The 19,138-nt window shown below is 45.9% G+C and overlaps 2 protein-coding genes across 2 annotated transcripts in view; one reads left to right on the top strand and one right to left on the bottom strand.

Moving 5' to 3' along the window:
* The window catches only part of LOC126915243 (girdin-like), a 178,811-nt gene that overhangs the window by 118,562 nt on the left and 41,111 nt on the right, over positions 1 to 19,138 (bottom strand). The window lies entirely within an intron of this gene.
* Positions 6,222 to 7,989, top strand: LOC126915246 (uncharacterized). The gene is made up of 2 exons (XM_050719732.1): positions 6,222 to 7,649; positions 7,872 to 7,989. The coding sequence occupies exon 1, from the start codon at positions 6,264 to 6,266 to the stop codon at positions 7,644 to 7,646; it is 1,383 nt and encodes a 460-aa protein (XP_050575689.1). The 5' UTR covers positions 6,222 to 6,263; the 3' UTR covers positions 7,647 to 7,649; positions 7,872 to 7,989.

Raw genomic sequence — 19,138 nt, 5'->3', positions numbered from 1 at the left:
AGAGGGTTTCGTGATGAAATGACATACTTGCTTTCTACAGAATGGCAGGGTCATCTCTCGGTGCAGAGACACGGCAGTTGCCAATTGTGAACAATCGCTGCACGATTTCATCGTTTCGTTCCGCAGGAGAGACACAAAAGCTGCCAACCGATCAATCTATCTGATACTTTTCAAAAGCTGATACTAGAATTCAGTAAAATGTACGAAGTCTTTCTCGCGCGTTTTATTAGAAATCAGAAAGATCTCTGAACCCCCTGAAACCCTCTGAAACCATCGTCGGGAACAAAGAGGAATAACAAAAATCCTTTCTCGGCCCACAAATATCAAAACCACGAACCACGAAGAACAAGAGCCGCGCAAACAGCAACGAAACTCGAGAACGCTTCGGTTTCGATTCTGTCATTACCGCGAATCGCACGGAAACGATGGCGCTGAAGACTCATCCGTCGCGCGGTCGATTCAAACGTCCAGATACAAGTCTCTCTCTTTCCCTCTCTCTCTTTCTCTCCGTCAATTTGAAAATAGAGTCGACCCTGAATTATTCGCCAGGACGATCCTCCCTTGTCGCCTCTTTCTCTCGCGTGGCTTTATCGGTCGGAGAAATCGACGTAGACTCGCCGCTAAATTACCGGCTGGCAGCGTGTACGCGAGCGTGATAGACGCGGCAACACCTAACGCCAGTCACGATGCCAACGCCACGTGTAAAAACGGCCATTGTCGGGAGGGAAAAGAGAGACTCGTACGTCGGTCGAGCGAGGTACATTCGAGGGACGTTTCGGATCACGGACGATTCGATGGGGGCAACGCGGCTAACGGATTGTCCTACGAGCACCATGGACGTGTCCGATCGTTTCTGTACCCTGACCTGTCCTACTAGCCTTCTGCCGCAAAACGCCTTTATGGTACATTGTTCACGGGGAACCAGGATCGCGATAACGGGAAGCTTTGACATTTCGCCGCGTTAGATCTGGTACTTAAACACCAAGTTGTCGTGGAATAGCTCTATCTAGCGAAATTCAGGTTTCTAATACGTGTGTCTAAGCAGATTCGAGAGAACATTTCAGCCTCTACCGCTTTAGAGTTCTGTACAGTATTTTAGTACAGTCGTATTATTTGTAGCAGCACATGAGCTAGAGGACAACACAAATCATGTTGTTGCTTTGCCTCGGAATAGCAATATCATTAGGATATACACAATGTATTAATAAATAAATTCTGGAAAAAACAATGTCGTCGCTACGTGCAACCATCGAACAAAGACGAATTTGAATTTTCCGACTATCCCCCGACCAGTATAAATAAACGGACGCGGTCGTAAGCAGATTAATTATCAGTCAGTGTCTATCAGTTATCAACCAGCTATTAGTCAGTCGTGTGGATCAGTAACAGTTATCGATCAGTATCTACGAGTACCTATCGAGCACCTATCGAGTAGTTATCAACGAGTTTAGTTTGCGACTTATACATTGTACGAGCGTCTCAGCGAATACTGTCTGTATACTAATTTATTTAATTATTTTAAATATACTCGACGGTTCCAACAACGGGCATTCTCGTCTAATAAATCTCACGATCAAACATCCTCTATACAAGTCCTCTACATATTCCTGGCGTATCAAGGCAGGTTAATCGGTATCCTTTACCGTGAAAGGACCTTAAAGAATCTTAAGAGTCTTAAAGAGTCTTAAAGATATCAAGGATCAACATCGAAAGGAACAAAATTAAATCGACTTTTACGTACTTGATCTCATCGCTAAGAGGTATCAGTCGATATGGCCTTTCTCCTTCGTGTGTCGTTGGAAAATAAAAATGTCACAGGGGAACACAAAGGAAAGTAATCAACTGCATGGTCACTTACCCAGTACCTTAATTCCCAACTATGTTTGAGACGATCGACGAGCATCCCTCGAAGGTAGCTCGCGCGGGTCAAGGCGAACCGCGTGCACGCGCGTGCACACGCAATGGCGCGAGAACACAGGTGGATGTTAACGAGCCCTGGGAAATTTTTCACCTTTCCCCACCATCTTCCTCTCCTTTTCTTCCTCTTCTTCTTCTTCCACTTGTTCCTCGTGTAAGAACTAGTTTCGTCGGTGTAATCCTTTTGCTTTACTTTTGTAATCGCGCGCTACGCAAATCGATCTATAGATACGGAGCGTAGTCGTTTTCTGATCGAGATACGGACATGGGAACCGGTGCTATACTCGCTGAACCTGCGATAGGAATGCGGGAGAAGCGAGTCGATGCACAGTTTTATCGGATCAAGCACGTTGCGGTGACAGTGTCTTATGATCAAGTTTGGCGCGAAAAAGCTAGGAAAAAGAATTTACAAAAGCTGGAAAAGAGATAGCGCGAGTTGAAAGTCGAAGGTTTTTGTCGGATTTCGATTGCAGATTTAGCCTAAGTTGCAGGTAATGCGTTCTGTTCGTAAGTATCAGGATACTTGTGGAAGAATGAGGTAAACTCGAATAGTTATTAAGAAATCACAAAGTTTTGTATGAGATCAGCAGGTGCCTTAAGAGTATTATTGAAACGTTATGTGTACGATTGCTAAATAGTGAAACGTGGTTTTACGTCGAATGTATTCGCAACGTGAATGCTGGAACAAGAATGTCGTGTAGTGCGTATTGTATGCATATCGCGGTTCAATGCTATTTATCGATCCCGTTTAGCTATATTTTCTCCAAGCTATGCTGGTTTCTGCAAAGTTGTTCTTGCTGTAGACGATCTTGCCAAGATTTTTTATACCACCACCGACTTCATGTTCCACAATTATACGAATTCTTTAAAATCTTTCTCACTTGTTTTCGATACATGCCGACAGAAATGCTTAGAATACTTGTCACGAGTAGAACACCTTGTATAGATGGACAATACATACGAAACAGGACGCCATGATATCATCAAGAGGTTAATTCTCTTGCTCATCTTTAAATCCGAAGAAATAACGTTTGGTAAAACGAGAGGAAAATGTGTTCCGGATGTCTACGCCAGTGGATGGTTGCCCGTGGTCGGTCAGAATGTTCACGGAGAGGAGAGGATTTCACGCGGGGACGCGTACACCTCCTACACGGCGCGGCGTACACCGCGCCGTATAGCAGCCGCTTGACAGCTGTCACCTTGGCCGAGGGGCGACAAGACACGGCGAGGCGAGCCGCGGTGATTCATGCGCCACGGGGGGGCACGAGGATCCGGCGACCTCCTGTCAAGGATTCCTTCGTCGCATACCATGCGCCGGAGGTGACATCGCGGCCGACTGATTTAATCGCGGACACCGTGTAGTTGCGGGTCTGTATCGTGCACGCCGTGGAATTCGAGTCGCCGATTTCCACACGACTCTTTCTTTCCTTTCTAGCTTCGGTTTATACGTCTGCGACTCTTAGACAGTTCACTTTCAGCTGATACGATCATGACAGAATAGAAGATAATTTATATCGTAACGCTAATATTTGATCATCGGCAGATTATCCGACTTTATAAATAACTCTATTTAGACGATTAACATTTTCTATCAATCGAAATCCCGATATCCGTCGCCATCGAATTTTTGAAATTATCCAAATCTCAAAAATCCTAACCGATCCAAACTTTTTCGATTCGACACAGCATCGATCACTCGGTTTACCATCGTAGGTCGAGATCTCCCGATGACTCGAATCCAGTGCACACCGTGACTCGACAGACAAGGCGTTAAAATCGCCTGAACGATCGACTCGACCGCTACAGAGCCGAGAAAGAGCGCGAGCGAGCAAAAATGGCGGTCCTTGCAGTTACCGGAGGTGAGAACGTGACCCCAGCGCACAATGCTCGGGGTCGACAGCTCGCGACGTGCGTTTTTCCTCACTTGCTCTCTCGCACGTTAGCTAATGGAATTACTCAAACGCAATGACACAGCGATTACATAATTGCGGCCCTCTCGTTGACTCCGCGCACCAGCAGCACCATTACTCTCTTCTCCCTCTGTCCTTCTTTCTCCTTCTTCTTTCGTGTTCTTCCGTGTTTCCTCTTTCTGTTTCGCGCGTGAAGCTCGGAGAGATTGGTCGATTATTCTCCGGAGACAAATGACATAGTCGACGAGGAGTAACGAGCGGCAACGAGACTTGTCAAACGTGTCGTTTGCCAGAGCGATCGCTCGGTTAGGGGTCTTAGGAGAGGCAGCGCGGTAGTGACTCGCTGGATTTTCTGCAATCGGTTGGAAATCGGAAACAGGAAGTTGCTTTAACGACGATGACTCGCGTTACGGCTGACGGACGTACGTAGCGAGCGATTGTCCGATTTTTTATTCCAAACAGATAGCAGTATTGTTTTTGACAATCTGTCACCGACATTTAAACGATAATAATCTACGCAATCGAAAGTAGAAAAGAATCGCCTGTTTCCGTTGTCGCGAAACTGAAGCTCGGCAACCGGTCTGGAGATCTGTTCGTCTGGAAGAGAGATCCGCAGACGGTAGCCCGGAGGCCAGCGACGTAATAAGGTCGATAAGTCGAAGACTCGACACGAGTATCTCGCGAAAGAGGCCGACACCGAGAGCCGATCGTCTGAGGTGAACGAGGTCCGGGCGTATCTCACCGCGGGGACACCAGAAAGCCGTGAGCCGTTATTCTCGGCCGTATGGACAGGTCGGCGTTAATCACGCCACGTGGACGCCCGTCCCGAATCGTCGATACATCAATGTCCATTAAATCCCCTTGAATAGGTGCGACGCGATTTATATAGTTCGTTGGCGATCGTGGAACCTCGTAAATTGAACGCATGCGAATTAACGAACATCTACATCGAAGATATAAAGTAGCGAATTCTGAGAAAGTCTAGAAAGCATCTGGTCTTTAAGACACCAAAATTTTCCAGAAAATGGTTCACCATAACCCTTGTTATTCCACTTCTCGTCCCCTCGTTCCGCTTTGCTTTTCATTAAAACCTTGGATCCGTTTAAAACAATTGATACGTCGACGGTCTGCGCTAATCTCCAACGAGAAGCCGTCACAGCCGAAAACAGGAGGAAAAAAGAGGAAGAACGAGAAAAAGAAGATCCCTTTAGGAATTTCTGCTCGGTCGTAAGTATCGCAGTTACCGTTTCACCCTTTCCACAGGACCATACGGTAAAATAAAAACGGCGCAGTCGAGCCGAGACCCCTCGAACGTTCTCCCCAGGGTGCCGCGAGCGTAAAGCTTTATGCTCGCGTTTCCATCATACCGGCAGCGCCGATTACGACGTATCGTCCGTTAAAAATGCATGCAATTAGCCGGCGCCGCTTCTTAGCGCGCCAACCCCTTCCTTCTTTCTACCGTCGGGTGACAAAATTACGATCTACCGGGTGTCGTTAATATCAGCGTCCTGGAAATACCAACGTTGCTTACGGAGAAAGAAATTGCACGGAGAGAAGCAGAGGGGTTGAAAGAGGGAGAAAATGATGATCTGTGAGACGGGGATGAGTCGAACGCGATTTCAGCCGAGTTACGATCGGGGGTTGCACGACTGTTTCGAATCGATCGACAGCCGGCAAACTTCTAACCTTGGTGTCTGGCGGTTCCACGTTAGACGATTACCATCTGAATCAAAGGTATCTATAAATAGATAGAATTAGGTGAAACGATTTTAGGAAAGACTCGTGGTCGTGAGTAGTGGAAATCGAAGAAGATGTTTCAGGAACGATCGAATGTTTCTACTTTGTTCTGCTCTGGTTTACGAGAGCGAATTTGAAATTTTATTGCAATTCTAAAGTTCGATATCAGTTCGTTATAAAAACACGTACAATTAAATTTTGATGAAATTAATCGCATGCTGAATTATACTTCCAACTTTTATTTCTTTTCGAATGTTTCTAAATTAACTATTAACTCTAATTTAATTTAATTTCAAGGTTCCGGATTTTACTTTTGTATAGACCGAAGTTTGCGTAAAACTTGTTTACGGATAGCGAATATACGTGTCACGTATATCTTACGCAACTGTAGAGTGGTACGTTCCGAGGCTCTATGAGATAACAATTATTCAACAAGAGAAAAGAAATAAAGGAATACATAAGAGATATCCTCTTTTGTTACATAAATTCCAAAAGTTGTGTATTGTATAACACTTGTACCAAACGCGTATCATTGCGTGACCTGATAACGCCGCGATCTCGCGTATCAGCGCTTGTGCGTGTTTTCATTACGTGAGGTATCTCAATGTCAAACGTGCCTGATGACAGCGAGGATCTCTTTAAAAAGCAGCCTGATCGCCAAGATCGACACAGTTCGACACCGAAGAACAATCAGAAGAAATGCATCTGAAGAAAATATTCGCATTGTTCGCTGCGGGCCTGGCAGTAGCCCAGGCTGTTCCAACGTCGAAGACAGAAGAAACTTTGGAAAAGGAGATCCTGAAGTTGGAAGAAGAAGTGAAGGACCTGGAGAGATCTAAGAAGTCGGTGCTATATTTAAATCAGCCTCAGGCGCTCTTCCCAACTCAAACCTACAGTATCCAGGTGCCGGGACAATCATCGGTGCAGACCCTAAGTTTCCAACAGCCTGAATCTGTCCAAACCTTGAGCGTTCAAGCCAATGGTCAACCAGCTCAGCTCCTCAACATTCAATCAGCACCACAGGTTGCCGAAACCATTAGCATTCAATCTAATGGTCAACCAGCTCAGCTTCTTAACATCCAATCGGTACCACAGGCTGTTGAAACCGTAAGCATTCAAGCTAATGGTCAACAAGCTCAACTTTTTAATATCCAACCGGCACCACAAACTGTTGAAACGCTCAGCATTCAACAACCTACCCAAACTTTCAGTATCCAAGCCAATGGACTACCAAACCAGCTTCTTAATATCCAATCCGTACCGCAAACTGTCGAAACTCTCAGCATCCAACAACCAGTTCAAACCTTGAGTATCCAAGCCAATGGTCAACCAACTAAACTTTTCAATATTCAGCCCGTCCCACAAACTGTCGAAACCCTTAGCATTCAATCCAATGGCCAACCAGCTCAGCTCTTCAATATTCAATCGGGACCACAAACTGTCGAAACTGTCAGCATCCAATCCAATCCTCAACAGTCTGCAGTCCTCAATATCCAATCTGGAGCGCAATCTGTCGAAACTCTCAGCATCCAGCCAGTAGGACAGCCTGTTCAAACTCTGAGCCTTATCCAGGGACAACCTAGCGCCGCCGTGATTGCTCAGCCGAGTTCGTCATTCACGGAGATTATTCAATCTGCTCAACCTGTGCCAGCGCAAACCAACGTGAACATCGTTCAACAACCTTCGGTTTCGGTCAAGGAATCTGTGTTGGTGTCGAGCGATCCAGTCGTCGAAACAATCACCCGGGAAGTTGTCAAGCCCGTGGCGGAAGAAATCATCGTTTCATCGCCAGTGCAAAATGAAGTAGTCATGGACGTTGCTTCGGTGGTACCAACTTACAGAGAGCAGGTGGTCGTTTCGCCATCCAACTCTTTTTTCATGATGTCGGATCCGGAGATGCTGTCCTACGTGAATGTTCCTCAAATGCAGTTCTACAACCCAAGAGTTCTCGCAGCAGTGAGACCTGCGAACCTGGTGATAGAGGAACCAATGCGCGTAGTAAAGGAGAACGTGGTCGACACCATACAAAGCCGAATGTTGGGCGGCCGTATGACCGAGTCAGTGGTCTCGCGCGTGTTTTAAAATGTAGGTTCACCTGATTCGAGAAATAATCCGGCGATTTAACACTCGCACTAACACGACCCGTAGATATTGTAGACTTTTTGATTTAGAGACGCGAAATATACGAGAAATATGTAGGAATAATGTAAACGATGATCGTGCGAGTGTTAATGACCACTTTTTGTATTCTACGAGCAAAGATATAATTGCTGATCATTAATTGTAATTTATCGTTTTGATTGACAGGTGTAATACAGCAACTATGGGATGAGGGGTTAGACATCATAATAGACGTAATTGATAGAATAATATTCATGTTATATATTATTAAGATGCAAATAAATAACACGTGAATTTATGCCTATCTTTGTCTTTCAATATCATTCCACTGAAATAGCTAATATTCAATTTCACCTATCAATTTCACTTTCATTGTTCAATTCAATTTACTAATTGAAAATCGAAAAGACAGATTAAAGAAGTAAAGATCGACCGCAAGAGGAGAAGACACGCAAGAAATCATCCCGTCGTGGGTACCGCGCGGTTCATGTCGATTTCATTGGCCTGTACGACATCTCCGAACATTATAAGAGGTCTTAATCGGAATTCAAATCGAGTTCGGCCGACTTGAGTCTCGATATCGATCTGACCTCACTTCGCTCGAGATCGGCGTGTGCTTGCGCGACAAGACCGAAACGGATGACGAGCGACTTCACAATAGCCCGAGTCGGGAAGATTTACGATAACGTCGATCGAGCTGCGAGTCGTTCATTCATCATGGAGGAGACAGCGCGCGACTGTCAAAATCGGCCTGCCGCCACCATTGCCAACGACGTCGCAAGCCTTGTCGTGTCGATGTCGCTGAACGGCGCGACGACCGAATCTTCTCGATCCTGTTCTCTTGTCGCGACTTCGTCATTCATCTCGATCGTGAGCGACCGCTTTTTAAACGCTTTGTACCGACCGTTCGCGCTAGCAAACGACTCGAGTCGAGAGATCGTCTAGAAAAATAAAGTCGATTCGAGTTTGCTGCTTTTAAATTCTACGGTACGTTGAATTTTGTCCGATTTGTAGTCTATTTTTAAACTCGCAGACATTCTCGTCTGTAAAATGGTGACAGAAACGAAGATGAAATTATTGCTCTTCGGCTGGTTTAGCGAGAACCAGATCATCGATATGTAAGTGATAAATAACGCATTAATCATTTATCAGGGATTTATTTGAAGTCTGTAATATTACACGGATAAAAAAAAGTAAGACAGAGAGGAGAGAAAAAAAAAGTAGCGTAACACCGCTGCAACTTTCTCCTCGAGCAAAACGCAAGACCCTCGTGGAATCTCTTACGAACATCCTGTCACAATTTAACCGTGCAGGCGACCGGTTGACCAACACCGTCGGACTAGCCGAACTTTCCCTTTTGTATCGCGATAAAAAAAACGAACGCAACGTCGCGTTAAGAAGCGCGAGGAGTATGTAATTCGCGCCGCGTGCAACGCAGATCCGCACGAACGAGAAGGGTAATTAATGTGGAATGGTGTTTTTATTGTTGAACCGATCTTATCGCGAGATCCGTCGTTTAATTCGATACAGTTTCCAAAGCGCGTTCCAAGAGGTAGAATACATTAAATCAAGGGAAAGTCGAAAGAAATACGCTTGCCGATATCGGAATCGACAAGATTATAAATTAAAGCATCAAAGGAAGTCCAAGGTAGCTTTAATTCCAAGGTCAAAGATATGCCTTTTAGCATACTGATATGTTTTTTTGCAATTTAATATCGTGGTCGACATCGAGTCGAGTTCAACGACCATGACGTCACAAACCGGTTTCCATTATTTTGTAATCTTAGAAAATTTGTTCGCAGTTACCGACGATAATAAAAGAACACGGTATTATGGCACGTACTAAAACTGTTATATGTAGTTTTCTGTTCAGAACGGTATTATTCGGCCAATTGTTTTCTTATTTTTCTTTTTGCATACGTGACCACCGTCGAAAACGTCGAAACGTTAAGACGAGGAACACAAATATTTATGCCGAAATTTCGAAATCTGTTTCGCGTGTCTTTCGACGAACAAAGATACTTGCAACGTTCGTTGTTCATAGTCACGATGACTATAGAAAGCGATACCGTGGAGAATCGAAGCGAATTTATCGATTGTTAGACGAGTTAACCGCTTGGAAAACGGTTTTCGCGATTGGAGCGTGCGTCCGCGGTCCCGCGTTCGCTAATTAACTTTGCTATGCCTTGCTTTTTCGCTGACGGTGTACGGCCGTTCGAATCGAATCTTGCCAACGAAAAGAAAGTTTTGCTTGTAAAGCAATTTATGCAACCGCTGGATAAACTCGATGCATAATCGCTGCTACTGATCTACGTGTTTCTGTAACTGGAAGACGCACCTGTTTTCTTCGCCATCTTAAGGGGTAAAACTGGAAAATCGTGGTCAGGAACCACGACCACATCTCGACGCGGTAATCCAACGATCGTCGTGATTTCTATGGGACATTGAACGGAGGAAGAATGCAGGGAAGAAGATCCATTGCACGCCGATTAAGATCCTGCTATGGCGATCGCCGCGTGCTCGATCTGCAAGAAATCGACGCGCGATCTATCCTCTTCTTGCTGTCGTTTTTCCTTGGCACGATGCGACGCGACTGTGACACAAAGGAAGAGCTTGAGCCACGCTGAACGACGCAGGAAGCGAAACGGTTATTGAGAATATTCGTAAAAAGGTGCTGCGAGGAGAAAACTTCTACGCGTAATCGTACAAATATCAAGTGATTTGAAGGTAAGGAAGGATAAGAGGAAAGAGGGCAAAAAAGAGCAAAGAGAGATTCGTTTCTAGTTTCTAACAAAGTACGTTAGAAAGAAAGGGCTCCAGCTTCGTGTCATAAAATGGACACGCATCGTTGCACTTGCGAAAGAAACACGATCCTAAAGAGCCAGTCCTCCGTGAACCATTCACCTTTTTTTCCCTAGCATTTTCTTTCACTTGCAATCAGACAAGAGATATGGCTCGTTCTACTTGAGTCCAATCTTCCTGCGAGCTCGCGAGATTAAAAAATGCCAATGTTGAAGCGTGCACACGCGTCCCGTTACATTCGTTATTAGTTTCGTTGTAATGCGTTTTCTTGCGCGACGTCTAATGCGACAATACCTTCCTTCTGCCTCCTCGGCTTATTGGCGCGGTACATGTATACCGTTACGAAAAGATGCCTGTGTCATCTAATTTCTGCGCGTAACGCGTGACTAAGGTGCGGATCAACGTCTGAGCGAACTTCCTGCCAGTATTAATCGATGTGCAGTCTGCGAGATATAATGGGATTGTCGGGTAGATACCACCTCAGATTACCGATAGTTCGATCGAAAAACGCGAAAACAGAGACGAAATAATGGGATAACTGATCGCAAAAACCTAGTTTCGGAATAAAACTTTGAGAAGATCGTCCGGTAAAAGATATTTACGTCGTGTTGTGTTTACCGATTACGGGAGAAGCTAGTGTTTCCAGGATTATAATAAAAACAATTATAATAAAACGAATCGCTTTAAAAATATACTTCTTGTCTGCTTCTGATCGATTCTCTACGCAATAACGTTGTCTATGTGCGAGGCAACAGACACAAGCAATCGAAGAAGCATCAGCAACCAGGCAAAGGAACCGAAGAACGCCTCGTACAGCTAATGCATGCATGGAAGCCGATATGCGGCAGCATTGACAGTTTTTGCCTGGTGTCATTATGACCGGCGACGGCACAAAAGACGGTCGTCGGGTAGCCAAGCCATCCGTAACGAACGCCTCCCGAAAGAAGTCTGCCTACCGGGGGCAGAAAAGGAGCGGGACGAGGACGATGATGAGGAGGAACAGGCGGAACAGGGAGCCGACCGTGGGACGCCGTCCCTCTTATCATCGCCGGCCAATCGGTCCGAGGCGACACACCGTGTCTCTTTGCTCGCTTTGTCCCATGCACGCTCCGGCAAATTAATACGGGGAATGCCGGCAAGGACGATCGACCGCGTCAGAAGCCGATCGTGCGTGTCCGCTTCGCTGCGCGCCGCTCCATTGCTCCACCGATGGGATTAAACGATGAGAAAACTGCATAGAATACGGAGATTCGATCGGTTTAGAGGTAGCGAGAGATTTGCAATCGAGAGTCGAATGTGTTAAAATAGAAACATATCTGTGATAACGAGGCTAATCCAACGTGTGCGTACAACTCGAAACTATCACCAAGCTAAACCACGAGGATCTTTGCCTCGTCATTCCGCGATTCAACGTTCCGTGGCATTTTCAAGCACCTCGTTTCATCCTCCAAACGTATATTCATTTCTAACAAATCGATGTACTTTGACAGTCGAGTAAACACCTCGGTAATCAGAACGAGATGAAAGGAAAGAGACAGAGATCGAAGATAAAGAAAGATGCGAAGGGAATGGAAACCACTAAAGAGGTGCACGTGCACGTTGGTACACGTTGTCGCTCGGTCTGCCTGAAATCGGTCAATCTTCGTTCGGCCGCCAGATCGATTTCGTCGGATGCCAACAACTTTTTTATCCGTCCGCAGGATCCATCGAGGGAAAGAACTTAATCTAGACTCTGAGGTCGATTTCATCCATAACCGGGGAAAAACGCGTACGATCGTATATACCTGCGGTTACAAAGTAGGCCTTCGATATTAGTTATTCGATTCCGAGGTATTCCGCTGCTCGTTCGTTCGCGAAGGAAAGGCTGTATATATTTGGCGGATTGAGAATCGTAGTAACACGAGTTAATATTCTGAGAATTTGAGTCGGCCATTCGGTTTCATAGTCCACTCAATCGTAAGTTATATCGCGAGTTACTAGTTATAATCCAACGCCATACACGCTCACCTGTAATTCTGATTTAACAAAGCTAGATTTCCTTTCCAGCGAGATTTACGTCGAATGCTGAACTTTTCCAGGCAGAATTTTTTAATGTTAATTACGTATAGGTAACATATTTCAATATTTTTCTACATCGACATAATAGAAAACGGTCGAAACGTATTTTGTCGCGTACGTTCGCAGATAAATCGCGAGACATCGGATTAACAAACCGACTCTTCCTTGAACGATCGGCCGTCAAGAGAATCGATAGAAGACAAGTCTGGTCGATCTGGCGCGAACAACGCAAAAAGGTAGTACATATTTGCAAATGATTGCTGCCGCTCGAAAGACGAGAGACAACCGGTGCCCGATGGGTTGGCAGTCTACAATCAATTTGCAGAAGCGCGGCCACGCCGATGCGAGATCGCGGATCCGGCGGATTTGCGGCGTGACTGACGATGCGTGACGCCGCGGAAGACCGCAACAGAGAGGGGCGCCGCCAATCGCCTATGTACGCTCCACTTTGCCGGTGTGCATCGTAGGCAAAGGCGAAAAGCTCGCATGCCATCCGCGCGTCCTCTCGCCCCTCTTCTCGCGTCGTCGCTTGTTCATGCATGCTTATCTTTTCCATGGGATCAAAGGACCGCGCGTGTATCGTGCCGTGTTTCCAGTCTTGAAACGTAATCCGTTCCGTGGATTGGTTTCGGCTGTTTCGTGCTCGCGTTCGAAATCAAATGGTCGTTCACGATTCACGATCCCGCTGATCGTCTGTCAACCGTGTAACGCGCGATGATCGTTTCGATACACGAAACCATTTTACATCCTTTTCAGGTAAAGTTAAGAAATAGCTGTGCAAACAAATTTCGATCTATTTAACGATAGTTTCTGTCCTTTAGTTTTTCATTCTTACAAAATCATACGATTTCCCTGGTGTAAATTAATTTCTCCAATCACTCTATGCATAAAACTTTGTATAACAGCAAATGCTCTTTTTCCACGTAAAATACAGAACAAATAGAGCGGAATTTTTTACAATCATCCTTTTACGTCTACAAAAATAAAATTGAGCTTTCGATAGCTCGGCCACGACCAAACGAACTCATTGAGTTTGAATAACACAGGATTTCAAGCGAGTATCATCGACACCCCGATGAGGAAGTGCGACGAAACCGCGACATCGTTGCCGGTGTGACGAGGGTGTTCGTAGCAGCGCAAGCCGACACGGCGTCGTGAGAAACCAACGAAGCAACCTGGTTGTTAGTCGGACCCTCCGCCGCGCCGCCCCGTTTACCAAGGCATAATCGTTTATCGGAGTCATGCGAGGCGACGGAGAGCCGGCTGGCAGTTTCCAAGTTTCGCTTCGGTTAACTGCCGTCCGCGAGGCGAGGGAACGCACACGCGGGTCAAGGAGGAAGCCGGATCGCGTTATAGCGTTTTGCAACCAAGTAACACCTTCGACGTCGCGTGATACCGGTAATTACTGAAAAATAGCCCGCCGGCCTGTTCCCGCTTTTAGCCCAACCCGACAAAACGGCCCCGGCCAATTGCTCGTTACCAGCTATCGTGCGCGTAAACGTCCTACCCTTTTCGAAAGTCGCCCGCTCGCAGTCCTCTGCAGGACTTTAGGATCGGCTAGCGTGCTCCTCTCCGATGCGAAACGGGTGTCTCATGGGGTTAACCGGCGTACGGAGGTTAATCGTCTTTTGGAATTCTTCGGCAGCCAGGCGTTTACCTTTTCTTCTTTTATATTTTGTGGCAGCCATTGCTGCTAAGTGGAAGAGCTCTTGTAGAAAAGGAAAATTGTTGCCAGCATCAAAGTTGGACAAAACGTTCTATGTATCAATGATTATTCCGTAGCGTAGAATTTAAGTGAAATTTCCCTTTCTAAATATTTAAATAACGCAAGAAGATGTCGTCTACGTAGAGGAAGATATTAGTGCGAATAAACAGCAGTTAATTGTTTCCTGGCTTTTGTCTATGTCATCTATCCAAGTTTTCCTTACAACTAAGATGTGACACGTGCTGGCTTTTGTACAGATACACTTCTCTTTTTCATGAATTTGTCTCTTGGCACTTACAGTGTCTTCTAAAAGCATTCTTCGGTTCCTGTTGTTTCTACATACAGCAAGGCAGGCTTTGCTATTTTAAATAATCCTAATATTTAATATTCAATTTCGAACTTCGTACAGGATAATCAAACTTATCGTAAGTTACGAGACATTGTTAGCGTTTAATCTAATAACGAAGGAATCGTTGCAATTGCAAAACGTCGCTGCATGCTACGAACATTTCCTTGTACTTTACACGTATCTCGTATCACCTTTATTCAGCCAGCTGTCCCGATTAAATCAAATCAAAGGCAATACCAACCGTAAATTCCTCGTCCATTACGCTCCATCGTCACTGTCTTATAAAGTGTTCACGCTATCGCAAACATTACAAAGGGCCGTGTCGCGAACCATCGATCCTGCCACCGATATATCTGCTATAAAGTCGTTACAAAGTCATTACGACACGGAGCGGCGCCATATGGATACAATCCGCGGACTCTGGAGATACCGATCTGTCCGATGATTCGATCTCGAGTACTACGTACTTGACTTCTACCCACGATACCGAGGAAACCGCGACTCCGATTCTGTCGCCACTCTATGCAAATTATCGTTCGATGTTATTACACTTTTAGACATCGTGACGATTAAAACAAATTTATTTTAGTAACCGCGGTAGAAAATTATTGGTGACCGTGCCAAATGGAACATCTTAAGCCGTATTTTGCACCTATAAGAACGCACGAAATTTTACCGTTTAAAGTGCTAGAAAACGTTTAGTTCGTCATTTAGGTCCCTGTCGCAGTATCGTACCATTATCTTTTTCCGTATGGTGTACGCATACAGTCACGTACATATTTACTTGCAAGCAGTATCGGTTGCAGGATAAGTCGAACAAGAACAGGTTCGCCAGCCGCAGGTTTCACCGTTTATGCTCGAGCTCGCGATTTTTCATATTCGATTAATCGACGCGGCCCGAACGTCAGCCGAAACGTTTAATCGCCGGCCGCGAGCCGCTGTGTAACTTTATTAACCTGCGGGACCTCGATCGCTTGTGCCGCATCGCCGACGCGGTTATCTCCCGTTTTCTCCGGGATTGATATGCCAATTAAGCGGTACCTCGAGGCTGAGACCGCGGCTACCACGTGTGCGTGCCCCTCGCCGATTTGGCCGCGTCACTCTTCTTCGCCTCGATCGAACATCCATCGACAATCGAAAGGAAACGTTGCTTTATGTCGGGGCGCCGATTTTTATGGTGCTCGATTAATAGGCGTATTATTGTGGCCATTTTTTTATATTCGATAACATTACTTGGAGCGTGATCGCGATCACAGGTTACGAAGCAGATTAATTCAACTATAGAACGTGTTACGAACAAATCTTAAAAAATCTCGCGTCTTGGGCAATTTGAAACGATTAGCTTGATCGTATTTGACTAGTTTTTTGTGGCAGCTGGAACATTGTTGGGAGAATGCATTGCTTAAAATAAATCGTTCCACTTATCAAACTTGTACTTTCTAGTAAAGCTCTGGTATAACACACAACAGAGGGAACAGTTGTATGGCGTGACCAAAGTTACCGGCACTCGTAACGATAAGCTACAAAGTACACGGACTTACGAAGCATTTAAAGACGCTTGGCATTTAATTTTAAGGCTCGTTTTCCGCGGGATTTCTCTATCACGAAACGGCATAAAAGTGGAAAGGAGATGGAGCGCAATCTCGCGAGGAAATCACGCTCGGTCGTTTAATTTTCGAGAGCTTTTCGAACGCGATCCGACGATTTCTCGGTCACGAAAGCGGTCGCAATTTTATCGGCATCGTGTCGTCGGGGCCGACTAATCTTCGAAACAATTCTTAAGGCGCTTGACTCGACCGCTCTCGTGTTCGGTCACGGAACAAAGCCTGAACCGGTTCCGCCGAATGGGATCGCGCGTCATTCGAGTACTTCATTTTCCAGACTGTGTTTCTTCTCGAGCGTGATGTATACCTGCTCGGTCACGAAACACCGAGAAAATCGCACGGCCAATTTTTATCGATACTTTCGTTTCGACAGGGAACGCCGGCTATTCAAATTACGTAAGAGGAAATTATTAAACTCGAGTTATACAGATAACCACATCTTCGTTTCCATGTATTTAACGTACGTGTATGTATGTATTAATGTAAAATATTCGTGATGTGCGAATTCTAAATAATTATAATACGCACTCTTAAATACATAATTATACCATTGTTTTCGATGTTTAGCTCGGACGCGCGTGACTTTTCGGTATCCAAACGATACACGGTAACACGTAATGCGTTCGAACGATGTATATTTAGATTCATTTTCATCGCTGGGACACTCGACGATATATCAAAAATTATTCTTAGATTTGAGCAGACGTCGCTACAATTCCATCGATAGACGTCTAATTGGTACATATTGGGTTGGCAACTAAGTGATTGCGGATTTTGTCAGTACCACCTAATGACAAAATCCGCAATCACTTAGTTGCCAACTCAATACAAAAGCGTGGCGTTTAACAGTCAGCGATCGGTCACTCGATGAGTCAGCAAAAAGAAACTAGTGGCGCTGACACCGCGCAACCGAGAAAACTGCGATCGCATATTTATTCGCTCGGAACGACCTCTTGAACAATCTTCGAAACTTACACCCGCTGAGCCACCCTGTATCGCTTACCACTTCGCTATGGTTAGCATACTTACTCTCCTCTCGTAAGAAACGCTTCCTGGCAGAGTTGTTGGCGACCGGGTGCGAGGGGAGGGTAACCAGGCTCCTTTAGAATTCGCGCGTGAGCAGCGAGCGAGGCAGAGAAAAATATCCAAGATGAAATCGGCGAGGGTCAAAATGCATGACAAATAACGCGGCTTGTCCACCGCGGAATGAAACAAAACCCCGGCAAAGAGCTGGACGCCGCTTTGTTCCCATTGTGGGCCCGGTGTCACTTCAAGGTAACGTTGCATTCGGTTCCCCGGCCGCGGTGTCGGGTCGCCATCAGATGACGCTTGATAAAGGAACGACAAATTGGTACCACCCGAACGACTGCTGCTCTTCGCGGAAGATCCGACCGCGATAACGTTCGTGTCGATAAACACGCTACACGACCACGTCTCCCGCGATTTCATGCGCCGCCGTGCACACAATTTTCGTACCTGTTTCCGGTACGTTTGAAAAATCGTCGGTTTTTGTACGATCAGCGTTCTCCCGAACGTGGACCAACACGAGGAATGTTTCAGAAATTGCGCGATCCTTCTAAAGCTTGGCGGATAGATGTTGCTTCCAGGGAAGATCGTACGCGGATGTTGGCAGATTGAGATCGTCGTACGTAAGAGATTTTAGGTGGTAAACGTTATTAGAAATGATTCTTTGAATTACTATGTCGAATGGAACCGATCCACGCCGACGTAACCGAAACGGATCAAGATATCGAAAGAGCTGGCAGAAACCGTCGGAATGCTAATGGATTCAGAAAGGAAGGACACGTAAAAACTCGGATGGAAGTTGCCGCGAGACGAAAAACAAGTTCCCCTACCGATATCATCGGAGTCGAGTATCCACAAAGCTACATTGTTTCTTAGAAACAAGTCACCGGGTGCGGTGGATCACGGTTGGCCGATTACAGATCTCGATCCGATGAACACACCGGGTCCACCTTGCGTCCTGTAAACGTTCGCTGACAAGGGACGAGGCAAGAGAAAAAATTTTCTACGCGGCAGAGGAATCTTCCGGTTGAATTAATCGTCGACCCGCTTAGTAGGGGCCAAATTTTATTCTCCATCGCGGCGAAGCGTAGCCGCGATCGTTGCTGACCAACCACTCGAATGACATCGACGATTATTAAATCGAGATAGCCGGATTTTTACGCTGACCCAAGTATACGTTCGATCAGGGATAGTAGAGATTGAGTTTGCAGGAATACGCGCGCCGTGACAAGAGAGGACGCGAGCGCGTTGTACCCGCGATGTTGGTTCAATCATGGGCTACAAGCGCGATCGGTTGGTCCTCTTGGTCCTGGTCCAGTGGCGTAATCCTCCGTCACGTTCTTCGATCATCGTTCAAGCGAATTTACACGTTTCGCTTTGATCGAACAATACGCTCGATTCGACGAGATTCAATGTTGATTCAACATCGATAAATGCTTTGTCATCCCCACGCTGCGTCTCAACCTTCTCGTGTACCAATACGGTGAGGAAAAAGTGCTATATCTTAACGCTTGCAATTCCATAACATCGTACAAGATAGAACTTTGCTTAAAAGGTATGGATTTTAGCGTTTTTCTAACACGGGATTGTCGTTGTTTTGGATTTTGACGCTTGCAAGTGCGTTCAAGTGCGATATCTTGCTCCATATTTCTATAAGGCGGAAGCCGCGTGCATCGAAGCCTAGCGGTCCATGGAAGAATACGCGCGGTGGAGGAGACCTTCCGGCGAGAATCGCGCGCTCTTCAAGCCTCTCTCGCTGAATAATGAACCGTCTTCTCGGGTGCTTTACGCGGTCGACCAACCGGTCCCGTTTCCGTAAATTATAACCATTAGCGGCACTTGCGTTTCGCGGCCGCGCGTCCCGGTAATTTTCGTGAAATTAAACGCACCGAATCAATTACTCGTTCGC

This window comes from Bombus affinis, chromosome 4, assembly GCF_024516045.1.
Source record: "Bombus affinis isolate iyBomAffi1 chromosome 4, iyBomAffi1.2, whole genome shotgun sequence".
NCBI classification, from domain to species: domain Eukaryota; kingdom Metazoa; phylum Arthropoda; class Insecta; order Hymenoptera; family Apidae; genus Bombus; species Bombus affinis.
The sequence above is the reverse complement of the archived record's forward strand: the minus strand, read 5'-3'. Positions and strand labels throughout refer to the sequence as shown.